This window comes from Mustela lutreola, chromosome 10 (assembly GCF_030435805.1).
Source record: "Mustela lutreola isolate mMusLut2 chromosome 10, mMusLut2.pri, whole genome shotgun sequence".
Classification (NCBI taxonomy): domain Eukaryota; kingdom Metazoa; phylum Chordata; class Mammalia; order Carnivora; family Mustelidae; genus Mustela; species Mustela lutreola.
This window is the reverse complement of record NC_081299.1, coordinates 85,366,425-85,382,759: the sequence shown is the minus strand read 5'-3', so window position 1 is coordinate 85,382,759 and position 16,335 is coordinate 85,366,425. Positions and strand designations below refer to the sequence as shown.

Below are 16,335 nucleotides of genomic sequence, written 5' to 3'. Positions count from 1 at the left end.
AGACAACTAAACCAGTAAAATACAGTACTGAAGAGCTGATAATATTGGTGTAAGAATTCACCATGGAAAGGTAAAAAAAAAAAAAGGACCACCTTTCCCACCCCCCTGAAACTGAACAAAAAGAGATTTAAGTCCATAATAAATAAATTAAAAGATTACTTACCACCAAGGTGGGTGCTGTCAATAATCCCCAAGCAAAAAACTCCAAAAAGATGACGATAACCGCATGGTAGACACTAGGAGAACCTATTCCTTGAGGCTATAAAAACAGATTTTAAAGAAGTTAACAGTGCATTCCAGAATGACTAACAATTACGGCAACAGTCAATATTTACTGGGATCATACATGTACTGGCACTATGTGAAACGTCTGAATAACTTGCTGTCCCTATCCTCAAGGTAAGCACATGTGTCCCTGGCCATCACGTAAGCACGGTGCGCAACAGTAACACAGAGTCTAGGATTTGGACGGGAATATCAGACTTCCCAGAGGGAGATTAAAGGACCACGGCTGGGTATGAATTTATTCAAGATCTCATTCATTCAACAAACATTTACAGAGCACCTACTATGCACCAGAGGTGCAAGATTATAAAAACCATTAAAACATATTCCCTGATCTCAAGGAACTCACAGGCCAGAGAGGAAAAAAACCTCATTCTACATCATCTGCTTATGTGCAAATGCAATAAAAGAGATACATAGAAGTAAGGAAGCAAGGAAAGAGTATGACAAGAAAAGGAGGTAGTATGGACAATCTTACCAGAGAAAGCCATAATGTGTATGTGCTGCTAAAGCGAGCACGAGAAAGCCATAATGAAACAGAGAAGTGCCATGACAGCTGAAGACTGATGAGAATAAAGGAATAATCATGGAGTAAAGAGAGGAAGGCAGAAGAGGCAGCTTCTAAGCTTTGTTAAGGAGTTTCTCATCATTACTCCAGAGGCACAAAGAACCCCTAAAGGGTTTCAAGCAAGAGAATGGTGTGATGAGACCTGCATTTCTTTAGTACACCATGATGATTTCCTAAAGCTGGAAACCAGGGAGCAAACTGCATGTAAAAGAAGGCTATTTCAATCAGTTTCAAGAAGAAATGATGAGGGCATAAAATGAGGAGTGGCAAGGACACTGGAGGGGAGGTAATGGAAATAAGTACAGAGGATGTGAAAGTGGCAGCACTTGAGAAATCTGGGAGGGAGAGTGAAGAACAACTTCAAACTTTTAGCTTGGTTGTCTACTAGTGGAAGCTGGTAGCGTCACAGCTCTTTTTTCCCCAAGAGGCTTGGATTTACTTCATGTACTAAGACACTGCCCCTTGTACTTGAAACATTTCTATCATCTTTTGAGGATGCACTAAAACAATGAGTTAGCATGATGATGTCTGAAACCACCAGAGTGGGTGAGATTACAGGGAGAAGAGGAAGTGAGAAAAGAGAAGTGGGCTAAGATCAGACTCTAAGAAACACCAACATTTAGTGGGCAGAGGAAAATGAACCACGACAAAAATAAAGGAAAAAGTCAGAGAAATACCAGGACACTTAAGAGAATACAGTGTTACAAATGACAAAGGATCAGTTTTAGGAAGGGGTGATGCCCAGTTCCAAACAGAGCAAGTAAAGTTAATTTAAGAAAAGGTCAAAACACAACCCTAGGATTTAGTAAGGTCCAAGCTGTTGTTCACCACTGCATATAGTCAGTCCTCAGTGAAATGCTTAGTAGAATGTCTCAGGACCTTTCACATGCTAATTTACATTATGAATTTCCAAGAAGATACAGTATGCACTGGATTCCAAACTTGATGGAATCCTTCTTTCATAGAACTGGCAGTATCTCATGGCCATTTGAGTTCCTTGTAAAACTATTTGGGAAGTGCTGATAAAAAGATAATTACAGAACAATATGGATAAACATACACACAGCAAAAAACCTGGAAGAAAATGATGTTAAAAGTGACTGTTTCAGTGAAGAGCACTCAGTTGGTTGAGGAGAATGTCAGCGAAGACTTCGTAGGGAGGTAGGCAGTATTATCTGAGACCTGGAAGCACAGTGGGAAAGATGTAGGGATTGTCAGGTGCGTATGTGTGTTTGGGGGGGCAGGATGTCAGTGGAGGGTAATGATGGTCAAGAGTGTCTGAGGTAAAGGGAACAGCATACGCAAAGTCCAGAAGACAGGAAACATCACAGCTTCTTTCAGTACCTGATGTCTAAGGAGAAGAGGTAAAAGAAGTTGCAAGGTGAGGAGAAATGAAACTGAAAAGGTGACTTGAAAAGTCACATGCAGACCTTTAACTTGCAGGCAGCAGGGTAACCGAAACATTTCAAGCCAGAGTTAACATCACATCATAGGACTTTTTGGAACAGTAACTTTCACTGCAGGGTGTCAAAGACTTTGAAAGGGAGGGAGGAAGACCAGAGGCAGGCTACTGAAGAAACAACAGGGGAGAGGTAACAGTAACTATAATAAGATAGTGGTAGTAGGATTAGAGAAAGTGAATAGAATGCAAAAAACACTTAAGAGGTTGAATCAAAAGGACTCAATGACTGGCAAGATGTAGCAGAGGACAAATAAGGGAAAATCAAAGATGAAAAGATAAGACTTCTGTGGTTTTAGTCAGCCATACTGTGAGGAAAGAAGAAAGAACAAAAGATTCATTATTTCAAGATTTTATTTGACAGAGAGAGAGAAAGAGCGCACAAGCAGGGGAAGCAGAAGAGGGAGAAGGAGGCTCTCCACTGAGCAGGGAGCTCAATGTGGGGCTCAATCCCAGGAAGGACCCCGGGATCATGACCTGAGCCAAAGGCAGACACTAACCGACCAAGCCACCTAGGCACCCCAAGATTAATCCATTTTAGGCATCCTAGTTTGAGAAAAACATGCACAACTGAATATGAAGACGACAAACTGAGGACCAAATGGAAGAAATAATGATTAATATCTAGATAAAGCATTCACAAAAACCAATTCAAAAGTACTAAGACACCATAAAAATAAAACAGATAAAATTGGTTTTAAAAATAGCTAATAACAGGGATGCCTGGGTGTGTCCACTGGCTAAGTGTCTGCCTTCAGCTCAGTTCCTGACCCCTGCGTCCTGGGATTGAGCACTGCATGGAGCTCCCTGCTCAGTGGGAAGCCTACTTATCCTGCTGCCTGCTGCTCTCTCCCTGCTTGTGCTCACCTTCGCTCTCTTTAAGTAAAAAAAAAAAAAAAAATCTTAAAAAAAAAAAAAGCTAATAACATTCTATCCTATGAAAATAATCAAACATTCAGAAAAAGCTCTAGCATGAAGACGTTCATGGCAAAAAAAAAAAAAAAAAAAAAAGATGTTCACGGCAGCATCATTTATAGTAGGATATATGGAAATCTAATTATGGAAACCTAAATCAGACAGAATATGCAGTCAAAAATTGTTTATGGATCATCTTTTTGTTTTAAAGATTTTATTTATTTATTTGACAGAGATCACAAGTAGGCAGAGAGGCAGGCAGAGAGAGAGAGAATAGGGGAAGCAGGCTCCCTGCTGAGCAGAGAGCCCGATGAGGGGCTCGATCCCAACACCCTGGGATCATGACCTGAGCCGAAGGCAGATGCTCAACGACTGAACCACCCAGGTGCCCCTGTTTATGGATCATCTTTAATGATATGTGAAAATCCTTATGGAAATGTTAAGTTTAAAAAAAATAAAAGCAGGAAGATATAAAATTGTAAGTGTCAAATAATTTCAACTCTGAAAAACAAAACAAAAACTCACCTCAGTGTTAATTAGGTAGCAATTTTAAGGGATGTAAAGTGATGATGTTGTTCTGAATTTTCTAAATCTTTTCTAATAAGCATACTCTTACTTGACATACAAGGAATGTTTTGCTTATTTAAGAGAAAAACTAGAAACTAGAATGGAAAAAGATAGTTAGATATACTGCCCCTTCTGAGCTATTCTCTCTCATTTCCCAGAACTAGGAAGAAAATGTGTGTGTGTGTGTATTTTAAGATTTATGAGCGAGAGAGCACACACACACACACACACACACACACACACACATATGCAAGTGTGTGAGCAGAGCACCCCAAGGGAAGCCCAACTTGGGGCTTCATCCCACAACCCATGAGATCATGACCAGAGCCTGAAACCAAGAGTTGGATGCTCAACTGACTGAGCCATCTAGGCACCCTTAGGTTCATATTTTTAAAGCAAGGGATGGGGTGGTGGGGGAGAGATAGGCATATTTGCTTATCCTAAAGTATTGGTAATTTTGAGAGCTGTATTGTGTCTATATTCATCTCTTTTGTTTTCAATAAATTTAAAAGTAATACAAGATCTTGGGAGGTGTCTGAGTGGCTCAGTCTGTTTAGTGACCGACTCTTTTTGTTTTTTTAAAGATTTTATTTATTTGAGAGAGAGAGAGAGAGAGATCACAAGTAGGCAGAAAGACAGGCAGAGGTGGAGGGGGAAGCAGTCTCCCTGCTGAGCAGAGAGCCTGATGTGGGGGTCAATCCCAGGACCCTGAGATCATGACCTGAGCTGATGGCAGAGGCTTAACCCACTGAGCCACTCAGGCGCCCCTCAGCTCAATTCTGAGTTCAAGTCTGCTTTGGGCTCCATGCTGGGAGTGGAGCCTCCTAAATAAATATAATAATAATAATAATAATAATAATAATAAAAAATACAAGATCTTAATAAAATTGACAAATCTTAAAAATATTTTACTGATTTAAAATAACAAATACCTCTAGGTAGGACTTTTGACTCAAGGTCTAGTGGTTTTAAAGGAATACCTATCCACTAGCAAAATCCTAGGACAATTAGGGAATGAATACCAGGATCATGGCCTGGGCAGAAAGACCAGGGGAAGGTTCATAGACAAGTAGGTACAGATTTTTGACACTGTGAGTAGTTTACAGCATTAAGAGTAGAGAATTCGGATAATGAGATTATATCAACAGATGGCATCTGAGGGGGTTCAAGAGAATTCAAAGAGGTACAATGTGGAAAATTAAAAAAAAAAAAATCTGAACATGAACTACCCCAACTCAACCCCAAATGCCAAGATATGATACCTATAACCATAATAATTACTATATCAAAAGTCTTCGATTCAGCTGAGTAATTTCTCTCTTTTTTAAAGATTTTATTTATTTATTTGACACAGAAAAAGAGATCACAAGTAGGCAGAAAGAGAGGGGGAAGCAGGCTCCCCGCTGAGTAGAGAGCCTGATGTGGGGTTCGATCCCAGGACCCCAGTATCATGACCTGAGCCAGAGGCAGAGGCTTAACCCACTGAGCCACCCAGGCTCCCCTGAGTAATTTCTCTCTTAAAGAGATATGGTTTCATGACAGTCACCTCTAACTTCAACTTCCAAAGTCAGGTACAATATCCTTTAACCTCACCTCCACCCTCCCATCTAATTTCTCATTTTCCAAATCTGTTTCCACTGGAAACAGAATATGGTTTCATCATCTAGGTTTTTGTACTTACTTACTCTTCTAGGCTATAAAACAAGATATCTTCCACAAATTTATATTTCGCTATGTAAAGTACTTCTTTCATTTTATCCTAAATTTTCCTTTTTTAAGCTCATGCTCTCTCAGACAGGCCCAATGCTTTATTATTCTTTGATCTGGAGCATCTGGTACATGCATAGCACAAAGGTGTTTAATGAATGTTTGTAGAAAGTAAATGAATTACTCTTTAAGTCCCTTCTATCACTTTAGATATTCAGTATAATTACTGTATTTAAATATTATTAAAAGGGCAGTATCTTTATTCGTTAATTAAGCTAGCAACGTCTCCTATTAAGATCCTCCTCTATGATTTAATATCCCACTATTGGCTACTGTGTAGCTATCACATGGATTTAACATGGATTTAACATTTACACATACACTAGATTAAAATAATAATGAAATGAATATTGAAAACATAATCGTTTACATTCAAAATCTTATTTCTCTTCCTAACAACCTTTTCAACTGGACATTATTATCTCCATTTTATAGTCTAATGCAGCAAATAAGAGATGGAATGGAATCTATCCAGGAAACTCCAGAGCCCAAGTCTGGAGTTATGCTAGTTGCAGTGGTTAAGTTACACTGATATGTTGCCATAGACTGTTAACTCTTAAATGTAGGGATCTACATTTTTTCCATTTTAGTATTCAGCGTGTAGCACAATGCCTAGTATAGAACCATGGTATAGAACCTAGTATAGTGACCATGGATTGATTGATACTCCTAATCATGCGATTACTAAGCTGCTAGGGAAATTAAGTTAGTCTACCTCTCTCAGCAATAAGAGGTAATTAATCTCTTAGCTAAATCCTTGTCTAGCTCCCAAATTGTAAGTCTATGATTGCCTAATCAATATGGGTTTATGAATCCAGCAGTTATTATGCAGAATGTTGGCTTTAATAACTTATGTTGTATACTTATCAGTGAACCAGGGTCTTATATAGACTGTTGGCCAGGAGACAAAAAGTAATTCTACCTATAACTGGGCATTATAATCCCATTTATTAAACAGAATTTATCATGTGAGTAAACAATGAGAATGAGCTAAACTGAGACTCATTCTTCAAAACAACTGGCCTAGACTATTAAAAATTATTGATATAATAAAAAACAAAAAAATTATTCTAGACTGAAGAGTCATGGCAACTAAATGAATGGTTAAATTCTGTATCCAAAAACAAAGACAATTATAAGAGAGATTATTGGGACAATTAGAGAAATGTGACTATTGCCAATATATTATCTAATAGTATTATATAAATGTTAAATTTTCTGAATGTGGTGATAATATTGTAGTTATGTGGGAGAATATCCTTTATCTTAGGTGATACAATCTTATTGTTTTAGGGGTAAAGTGTCTTGATGTCTACAACTAATTCTCTAATGGTTCAGAAAAAATAGGAGGATGTATAGAGAAAAAAAATGTGACAAAATGTTCATTTGTGATTGTGAATCTACGGGATGAGCAAATGAATACTCATTATGCTATTTTTGCAACTTTTCTGTAGTTTTGAAGATTTTCAAAATAAAGGGAAAAATAAAAAACATGGTAAGAACTAAAATACAGTATAAGGGAGCATTTAATTTTGACAAGTTATCAATAAAAAATGAGAGTAAAATATAGATTCAGAAAGAAACACTGAATTTTTCTTGGAACAATACACAACTAAGCTAAAATAAGATAATGTAAAAGTCTTACACACCTAAAAAAAAAAAGATGCTTAGTTACAGGCATCTAAGAATTGTAGTTTTTCATAGAAGAACATTAAAAAAAAAAGTACTGTTAACTACAAAGCTGCTTTCATGGGATTCTGACACATTATGGCATAACTAGAGGGAATATAAAACTTTATTGCTGGTATCTGGTATCATGTTTCTTTTCTCACAAAGTCAAGTGGTGCTTTCCTTAATTACTCCGATTTTAATCAAGCAAAGCAAGAAATATTACCTCCATGGAACAAAAAGAAAACAAAACCAGTCCTCAGTTTCCTGGAAGTATGAATCACCATAAACATTTTTTAACACTATTATATTAATTAAGCCATTTTGGTTTAATTTGCAGTGAGGCTTTAGATTCTATTTATATGCTATGGATCAATTTTAAAGACAGATATTTAATATCTGTTTTATCACAGAAGTGAGATATTAGTTAGATTGGTCCTAAATAGAAATTAGAACTACTTCGTAAACATATTTAACAAAAATATGAAGAGATCAAGTTTTACTCTTAAATAACAAAACAAACAAAAAAAATAGAACTTAAGATTGTATTACCTTGTGGTAAATTTTTTTTTTAAGATTTATTTTTAAATAATCTCTACACCCAAGATGAGGTTCAAACTTACAACCCTAAAATCAAGAACTGCACACTCCACCAAATGAGCCAGCCAGGATCCCCATTTTGTGGTATTTTCAAAAGATTAAACAACATTACTGCCCATCACATCCCCTCCATTCTTAGGAGGAAAAGATGTAACCACTAAATCAAGTTAAGCCATCATTCAATTAAATGCTTATCCCCATGAACATCTTTAATGGGTTACATGGTTCAAATGACTACAAACTGAACTAACAATGAAAAATAAAATCAAAAATAAAAAACCACCAACAACACAAACATCTAACTATCATCAACACCTAGGACGGAGCCTAAACTTGGTATGATCTCTAATTAGTCAATTTATACAGCTAAATGAATTATTACGTACCACCCCTTATTTTATAAAAAGACTCCCTAAGAAGAGAAAGTATCTTATGTGGTAGAATTCATAATATTTTATATATTATTGATAAAGTAGACCCATTATTTATTTACCTTGTAAAGATTTTTATTTATTTGTCAGAGAGAGAGAGAGCGCACAAGCAGAGGGAGCTGCAAGCAGAGGGAGAGGGAGAAGCACATTACCCACTAAGCAAGGAACTCGATGCAGAACTCAGTCCCAGAACCCTGGGATCATGTCCTGAAACAAAAGCAGGCGCTTAACTGACTGAGCCACCCAGATGTCCCAAGACCTATTATTTAGAATAAGCTATTATATCTGGCCCTCAGAGAGATAAAACTGTTTCAGGGATCTTAATATACTCTGGCTGCAACTGTGGAATGTTACTTTGACACTTCTAAGTCAAAATAATGCTAAAAGACAACTTGAGCTTTTAAATAATAGAAAAACTGACATCATAAATACCTGTCAGAATACTACCTGGAACAAGCTATTCTTTTTCTTTCTTTCTTTTTTTTTTTAAAGATTCTATTTATTTATTTGACAGAGAGAAATCACAAGTAGTCGGAGAGGCAGGCAGAGAGAGAGAGAGAGGGAAGCAGGCTCCCTGCTGAGCAGAGAGCCCGATGTGGGACTCGATCCCAGGACCCTGAGATCATGACCTGAGCCGAAGGCAGCGGCTTAACACACTGAGCCACCCAGGCATCCCCAAGCTATTCTTTTTCAACTTCAAACTTTGGTAGCTGTAAATGAGCTACAGTTCAACTAATAGTGAATTTCTGCAGGTGCTATGATTATTGGGAAGCAGGACTTTATACTTAGGACGAACAGGATATATAATCTAAAAAATCTGCTTACTAATTTATCCCCAAACATACTAACCAAAGCAAATGTTGAACCATACCATGGAGGGAAGGAGATAAGTCATTCATGGTACTGTCTGACACAAGTTTACCAAAGATAGTATATTTATCCTGATGTTTCTGGGCATGGGCTACTGACTTCAGAAAACACTTGTGCTTTGAAGGCACTGTCGCCCCCCTCACAGTTAGACAGTTAGCAGCTCTCAGGGGACTAAGGGCTATCCTGCAACTGCCTCAGCCATCTTTGTAGGTGAAGGAAGCAAAGGATCAGAGCTTGGGTCCAGACTTTTGAAATGGTTGCAGACTCCTATTTACATACTTAAACTCAAAGATACAAGGAATAAAAATCTGGTGCTTTGCTTCTCTGGGTATATTTCATTTTGCAAATACCAATTTTATGTTTTATGTTTTCAACAACGCAATTCACACACGCTGGACTTTCTATCAAATCTTTAGTCATTTTACCAATTTATTTGTGAAAAAATTAGACATTTTTCCCTTTGTCAGAGATGCAGTCCCACAACTGTATTAACAAAACAGGGCACCTGGGTGGCTTAGTGGGTTAAAGCCTCTGCCTTCAGCTCAGGTCATGGTCCCAGGGTCCTGGGATGGAGACCCACATTGGGCTCTCTGCTCAGCAGGGAGCCCGCTTCCTCCTCTCTCTCTGCCTGACTCTCTGCCTACTTGTTATCTCTCTCTCTGTCAAATAAATAAATAAAATCTTAAAAAAAAAAAAAAAAAAGATCATGTTAAAAAAATAAGCAAACTTCAAAAAACCATTTAAAAGTTCTATTTTTGACAATACAAATACTTCATCTATGTAACTCTTTAGCTCTTAGCCTCTAATAGAAGTGTTTATAAACAATCTGTTAATAAATACATGGTAAGAATTTAACAACAAAACTGAAGTATTCTAAAATGTTAGAATGCACTTTTTTTTTTTTTTAAATTTATTTATTTGACAGAGATCACAAGTAGGCAGAGAGGCAGGCAGAGAGAGAGGAGGAAGCAGGTTCTCCGCTGAGCCGAGAACCCGATGTGGGGCTCGATCCCAGGACCCTGGGATCATGACCTGAGCCGAAGGCAGAGGCTTTAACCCACTGAGCCACCCAGGCGCCCCTAGAATGCACTTTTAATTCAACCAACTTAAATGGTCTGCACTGAATAATACATAAATATGTCACACTCATTAAAATTTGTAACAAAAGGGACACCTGGGTGGCTCAGTGGGTTAAGGCCTCTGCCTTCCACTTGGGTCGTGATCCCAGGGTCCTGGGATCCAGCCCGCATCTGGCTCTCTGCTCAGCAGAGAGCCTGCTTCCCCCCCACCCACACCACCCCCCGCCTCTCTGCCTACTTGTGGTCTCTGACTGTCAAATAAATAAATAAATAAAATCTAAAAAAAAAAAAATTTTTTTTTGTAACAAAAACTGTATTTCCATATAAGGATGCTTCAGAAAGTAAATCCACCAATAATATTACAATTACTTTCATCGGTAAAATGGTATACAGTAAAATGGTATACAAAAACGGTATATAGGTATAAATATATACCTACTGAATTTAATCTGTAAAACTCTTCTATAGTTATGAGAAGGTATGGACTCTTTTGGGAATCTCTCTTGAAAAATGGAGAGTCAAAGAAAATTCTGCAAACAACTTCAGGGGGTACACACCCAAGTTAAAAACTCCTGATATATGGGGCATCTAGGTGGCTCAGTTGTTGGGTGTCTACCTTCGGCTCAGGTCCTGGGATCGAACAGGTCATGATCCCAGGGTCCTGGGATCCAGTCCTGCTCAGCGGGAAGCCTGCTTCTCCCTCTCCCATTCCCCCTGCTTGCAATTCATCTCTTGCTGTGTCTCTCTCCGTCAAATCAATAAAATCTTAAAAACAAAAACAAAAAACTCCTGATACAGAATCACACACCTTAATGTAATTTCCCTTAACTGTGTATGAATCAAATTGGCAATTTACTAGGCTCACCCTGGTTTCAGAGCATATTCAAATACAATTTCAAGAAAAGCGTTTAGTAAATTATGATTAACCTGGTTCATTTAGAAGGGTTCACTTCTTCAACTGTCAAAAATGGCAACAAATCTGTTGAAAAGTCATTAACTCATTATTAGTTTTGGTTATAAATATGAAAATTGGCTAATAAGGCTTACAAAGACATCATTAGCAGAAAGACGAAGCAAATAATTTAGCAGAAAGATGAGGCAAAATGATTTTACTAACTGTTGAACACTAGGAAGAAAACAAGAGAGGACAGGTCAGTATCATTGGCCAAGGATCCAAAATACTGTTCAGAGACTGTGAAGTATGATGATACAGCCTCAGACACCTGACAGAATGAATCCACCTACCAGTGGCACACACATACACACACACACACACACACACGCACGCAAAATACCAATCAGCAATTTTATTCCCTTTCTTAAAAAATGTTTATAAGGGCAGTCTGACCAATTACAAGTAGAGAAGCAGAAAAGGGAGTGCCATTTTAAAATTTCTACAACTATAATATACTTTCTTCATTTACAGCTAGAGTAGCTTAAAATACAAACACTGTAAAAAATTACCCTGACTATTCTGAAAATATAAATATCCCATGTGTATGTGTGCGTATAAAATCAATATAGGAATACATGCAATGACCACAAAAAATTCAAAAGTATGTGCTAGCACATACTTTTTTCTTTAAGAACTTAAAGTGTGTTTTTATCACTCTGAATCCATATTAGGCCCTATAAGATTCAAAGATACATAAACAAATATTGTATTCTAAGGAGGTGTCCAATGCTTTTAGAATGGAAAGTGCAACATAAGTGTATAAAGATGATAAGTAATTATACCCACATGTCCATAGTTCTCAAGAAAACCTTCCATTTATTCAATGTGCCCTCTTAAAAACTTACTGACGTTTGTGTAAAATTGTATTTTGCTTCCAAAAACAAGCCACGAATTCACAACTTTAACAAATAAGATAAAACAAAAATCTCTTCCAAATCTCACAGGATTTGGAATGAAAGCATCTGCTGTAAAGTGAATCAAACGAAACTCCAAAGAGGTAACAAAACTGAACTTTACCTTAAGAAAAAGGAAGGTGTGTTTCCTGATCAGAACTCCACTCTTAATCTTTTGCAGAGAATATGGATCTTAAAAATCACTTGCTTTTATATAATACAATCCTTTGTTGCTTCTATTTTGTAGATTTTATATAGAAGTTAAAATATCAAGTCCCTATGGTTAACAAAAACAACCAGTATTCGTTCATGCTATTTCTCTCCCCACATAGTTCTAACCAACTTCATCAAAAGGGCCTGACTATTCACAAATGATTTAATCAAAATAATGTTCTAATTATTCAAGTACAACAAAAAGATCTAAGGACCTGAAGTTTCTTTTTTCACTACATGTCAAAGCTATAACATCTAATTAATTTTACACTTAGCTAAAAGTATATTCTGAAATTGCTGCACATGTCCCAAGCTTTCTAAATTTTAGCATATGGATTGGACCCCTATTCTGAAATGTCCAAAAAAAAAAAAGTCATTTATTTCAAATGGATTCTGCAAATCCTCGGTGGTGGCCTAATTATCGTGCATATTTAGCACTATGCAAGCTGCTGAACCGGGCTCCAAATATCCAAATATATATATACATATGAATAAATATAAGGATGAAATAAGAGGAATCGTTTCTGCACACTTCTCAAGAAAGTGTAACACGTATTTTACCTCTGCATTCTATTTCAGAACATAATGTCAAAGAATGCAACAAAGACTGGAGAGTAGCAACGGAGAAATTTCAGCATAAAAAAGTACAGGCGAGTTAAATTTTCAATTAAAAATCCTACGTCCCCTGCTGGTTAACTACAGCACACTGCATAAAGTTTATTGTGATGACAACTGTTTCTAAAAAGCACAATTTTTTCTTGCCCTCTGTCTTCCTTTCAAAGTGTCTTCTAATCCTCAGGCCATGATAACTCTATTTGGTCTTTTATTTTATAAATAAACAAAGTGAGTTTAAAACAAGAGGGGGGTTACTTGGTTACAGTTCTTTGGAAACCAGCGGATTTAAGTCTAGGCCCCTGGTGTCCTCCGTCACGCTTCTGACTCCGCGAAGTCAAGAGGAAAGCCCACCTTCTGACAGTGTTTACCCCACGGGAAGGAGCTACGAGCACTGACCCAGAAGGAGGTGGAAGAAGAAAGTGAAGGCACTGAGGGGCCCCAGCGGGGTCGCCACGCCAGATGCCACCGGGTTAGCAGCATATGGGAGGCCAGGGACTGCTCCCAGCATCTTCGAAAGGGCCGCGGCGGAGGCGGCGCAGGGCCGAAGGCGAAGCGGCGGGGCCGAGGGGCGCGGCGGGACCAGCACCACCCGGGCGACGCGAGGGGCCGGCCGGCGGAGAGCCGGGCGTCATTTCCAGCCCGCGGCGGAGGCGCACGTGGGGATCGAGGCCGCAGGGCCTCCAGGGGCCGCCGATAGAGAGGGCGGCAGGTGCGGGAGAGGCGAGCGGCTTCCCCAGGAGGACGGGCCCCGGAGGCCGCAGTCCGGGACGAGGGAGCAGAAACAAGAAGGCCCAGGAGGCTCAGACACTAGCACCACCGACGGGGTGGGGGAGGGCGGGGACGCTCGGGCGGCTGGTGGCGGCGGCGCTGGGGGCAGAGCTCGGATGGGGGCCCCGAGGGACGCTCCCCGGCGCGGTACCCCAGCTCACCGTGCCTCCGTCCTTAATGATGATCTTCTTAGCCAGCATGATACTGCGGTTCGCGGCCCGTTTCTTCTTCTTCCCCTGGGTCATTTTACCATCCTCGATTCCTGGCGCTGCTGCAGCCACTCCCGGGGCGGCCGGCCCCAGCGGCGAGTGCCGTCCCGCCACTACTGCCGGGCCGAGCCGCTCGGGGCGCCCGCCGCCATCTTGAGGGCCCGGCCTGCCTCCGGCGGCGCGTCACATCGTGCGATCCGCGGAGGAGCCCGCCCCGCCCCGCCCACGTGACACCGCCCCGCCCCCTCGGTTCCTCGGCCTTCTCCGGGCGGGGAGGGAAACCCAGGGGGAAACCACTAGGCTCGCGGCTGGTGCACCGTTGTGCTTTTCCTGTTCCTCGGCTCGCTTAGTCCTCACAACAGCCCTGGGCGGTAGGGACCCTTCATTCCTTCATTGATAAAGAAATATGTTTCCAAAAGTTACCTGCTCGTGGAAATACGGCGGATAAATGGTTGCCCTGGCAATCTGACCAGCCCCCCCTCAACTATTACCGCTATCTCTGCGTTCTAATCAAGACGGGAACCGAAGGGATCAGTTGAAATCTTTTTCCAGAAATAGTGGGTAAGGATAAACTGATTTTTCAGAAACAGTATTTTGTCTTCGCGCTCAGCCCTTCCTACCCTCACCCCCGCTCACACCCTCACCCCCGGCTCCGGGCTCAACTAGAGTGTGTGTTTCCAGCAGCCTCCAGTCCCAGGACCTTTTATTTCCTGCCAATAAAAACGTACGTAACCTATGTTGCGCTCTGTAACCCACTACTTGTTTTACTGTATTGCTTAAAAACCAACTTAATGGGGGTAAAATTCTAGAAATGACAGTTCACACAAGTGAAATACGGACTACAGATGAACACCATGTTAAGTCTGATTTTGATAACTGTACTAAGAGAATATCCCTTTTCTTAATACACTGAAATCTCAAGGAGTGAAGGTATGTGATGTATGCTACCTGCTCTCAAATAGGAGAGAACATGTTTGTATATGTGGGGGGCGGGGAGTAAGAGTGACAAACAAGTTGTTAAAAATAGTGGGGGTTTTTTTGAATATGGTGATTTTAAGATATTTTCACAAATTCAGTGATATACTTTGGAAGAGATGGGGTCTCATTCTCCCCTTCGGTGTGGGACTGGCCTGAGTGACTCTTTTCTAAGAGATACAGCAGAACTGACCGCAGTGACTTAAGCAGGTAAGTCATAAAAGGCATGCATCTCCCTGCGAGGTCCTTTCTATTCATTCTGGGCTCAAGTCTGGGGAAGCCAGCTGCCATGTTATGACACTCAAGCAGCCTACAGCCAGGTCTCTGTGTGTCCAGGAACTGAGGCCTCCTACCAACAGGTAAGTGAGTAACCTTGGAAGCAGATCGTCCAGTGCTGGTTAAACCTTTAGCTGACTGCAACACCTGCTAACCTCCTGACTCCAATATGAGGAAATCGTGAGCTAGGACCACCTTGATTAGCCACTCTGGGTTCTCTCTCAGAAACTGTAAGGTAAAAAGTACTTATTTTAAGGCACTGTTTTGGGGTAATGTATAATATAACTGTAGATAGCTAACACACAGGGTAAAGGGGATGTGTTGTTTGTACTATTGTTGCAACTTTTTTTTTAAAAAAGTAGGCTCCCTGTGGGGCACAAACTCAGGACCCTAAGATCAAGACCTGAACTGAGATCAAGAGTTGAGGCACATAACCAGCTGAGCCACCCAGGTGCTCCTATTGTTGCAACTCTTATGTAAGTTTGAGATTATTTAAAAATAAAATATTAAAAGATAAATTTGAATTTTCTGTTCCTTCTATTTCTATATAGAAGAACATTTGACTAGAAATGGAAAACAGGGGCACCTGGGTGGCTCAGTGGGTTAAGCCTCTGCCTTCTGCTCAGGTCATGATCTCAGGGTCCTGGGACCATGAGTCCCTCATCAGGCTCTCTGCTCAGCGGGGAGCCTGCTTCCTCCACCCCATCTGCCTGCCTCTCTGCCTACTTGTGATCTGTTAAATATTAATAAATAAAATCTTAAAAAAAAAAAGGAAAACAAAGGTGTTTTAGCTTGATGGATAGTTGAAGTTACATTTTCCCATCAACAAGTAAACTCATCATTTGTTTATAAAGGTGGGGCTTGAACTGAAGATCAAGCATAGCATACCCTACCATCTGAGCCAGCCAGGCTCCCCTCATCATCTGTTAAAAAATATTCTCTTGCTGAAACATTTAATTGAGCCCCAACCTGAAGCTCCTTAGAGAAGGTCATGACAAGATTTCATAACTAAATTCTTAGGAGCTTGTTTTGGATGAATGTAGAGGGCTGGTTAAGATAATTTATTATGTGGTTACTCTAACTTTTCATAGCCCCTCAGGAGGATACTTCATTGAGCTATACCAATTTTACCATCCCAAAGAACTGATTATTAGTCAAAAAATATTTTTGAGTACCTGTGTTTGTCAATGGTTTACTAGACACTCAGGATACATTCATACAT

At 39.9% G+C, this 16,335-nt stretch overlaps 1 protein-coding gene across 2 annotated transcripts in view; it reads right to left on the bottom strand.

The window, feature by feature from the left end:
- MFSD14A (major facilitator superfamily domain containing 14A) overlaps positions 1-14,041 on the bottom strand; it is a 42,178-nt gene extending 28,137 nt beyond the window's left edge. The window contains exons 1-3 of one of the 2 annotated variants that reach the window (XM_059138079.1): positions 13,815-13,947; positions 12,182-12,334; positions 164-259 (exon numbers count right to left, since the gene is read on the bottom strand). Coding sequence is in view for 1 of the 2 variants with exons in the window: in XM_059138078.1 (XP_058994061.1) it covers positions 164-259; positions 13,815-13,898 (180 nt within the window). In the remaining variant the exon portion in view is untranslated. Of the gene's footprint in view, positions 1-163; positions 260-12,181; positions 12,335-13,814 lie in introns of both variants that reach the window. The other variant, XM_059138078.1, reaches the window with a different exon arrangement.
- Positions 14,042-16,335: the final 2,294 nt, after the last annotated feature.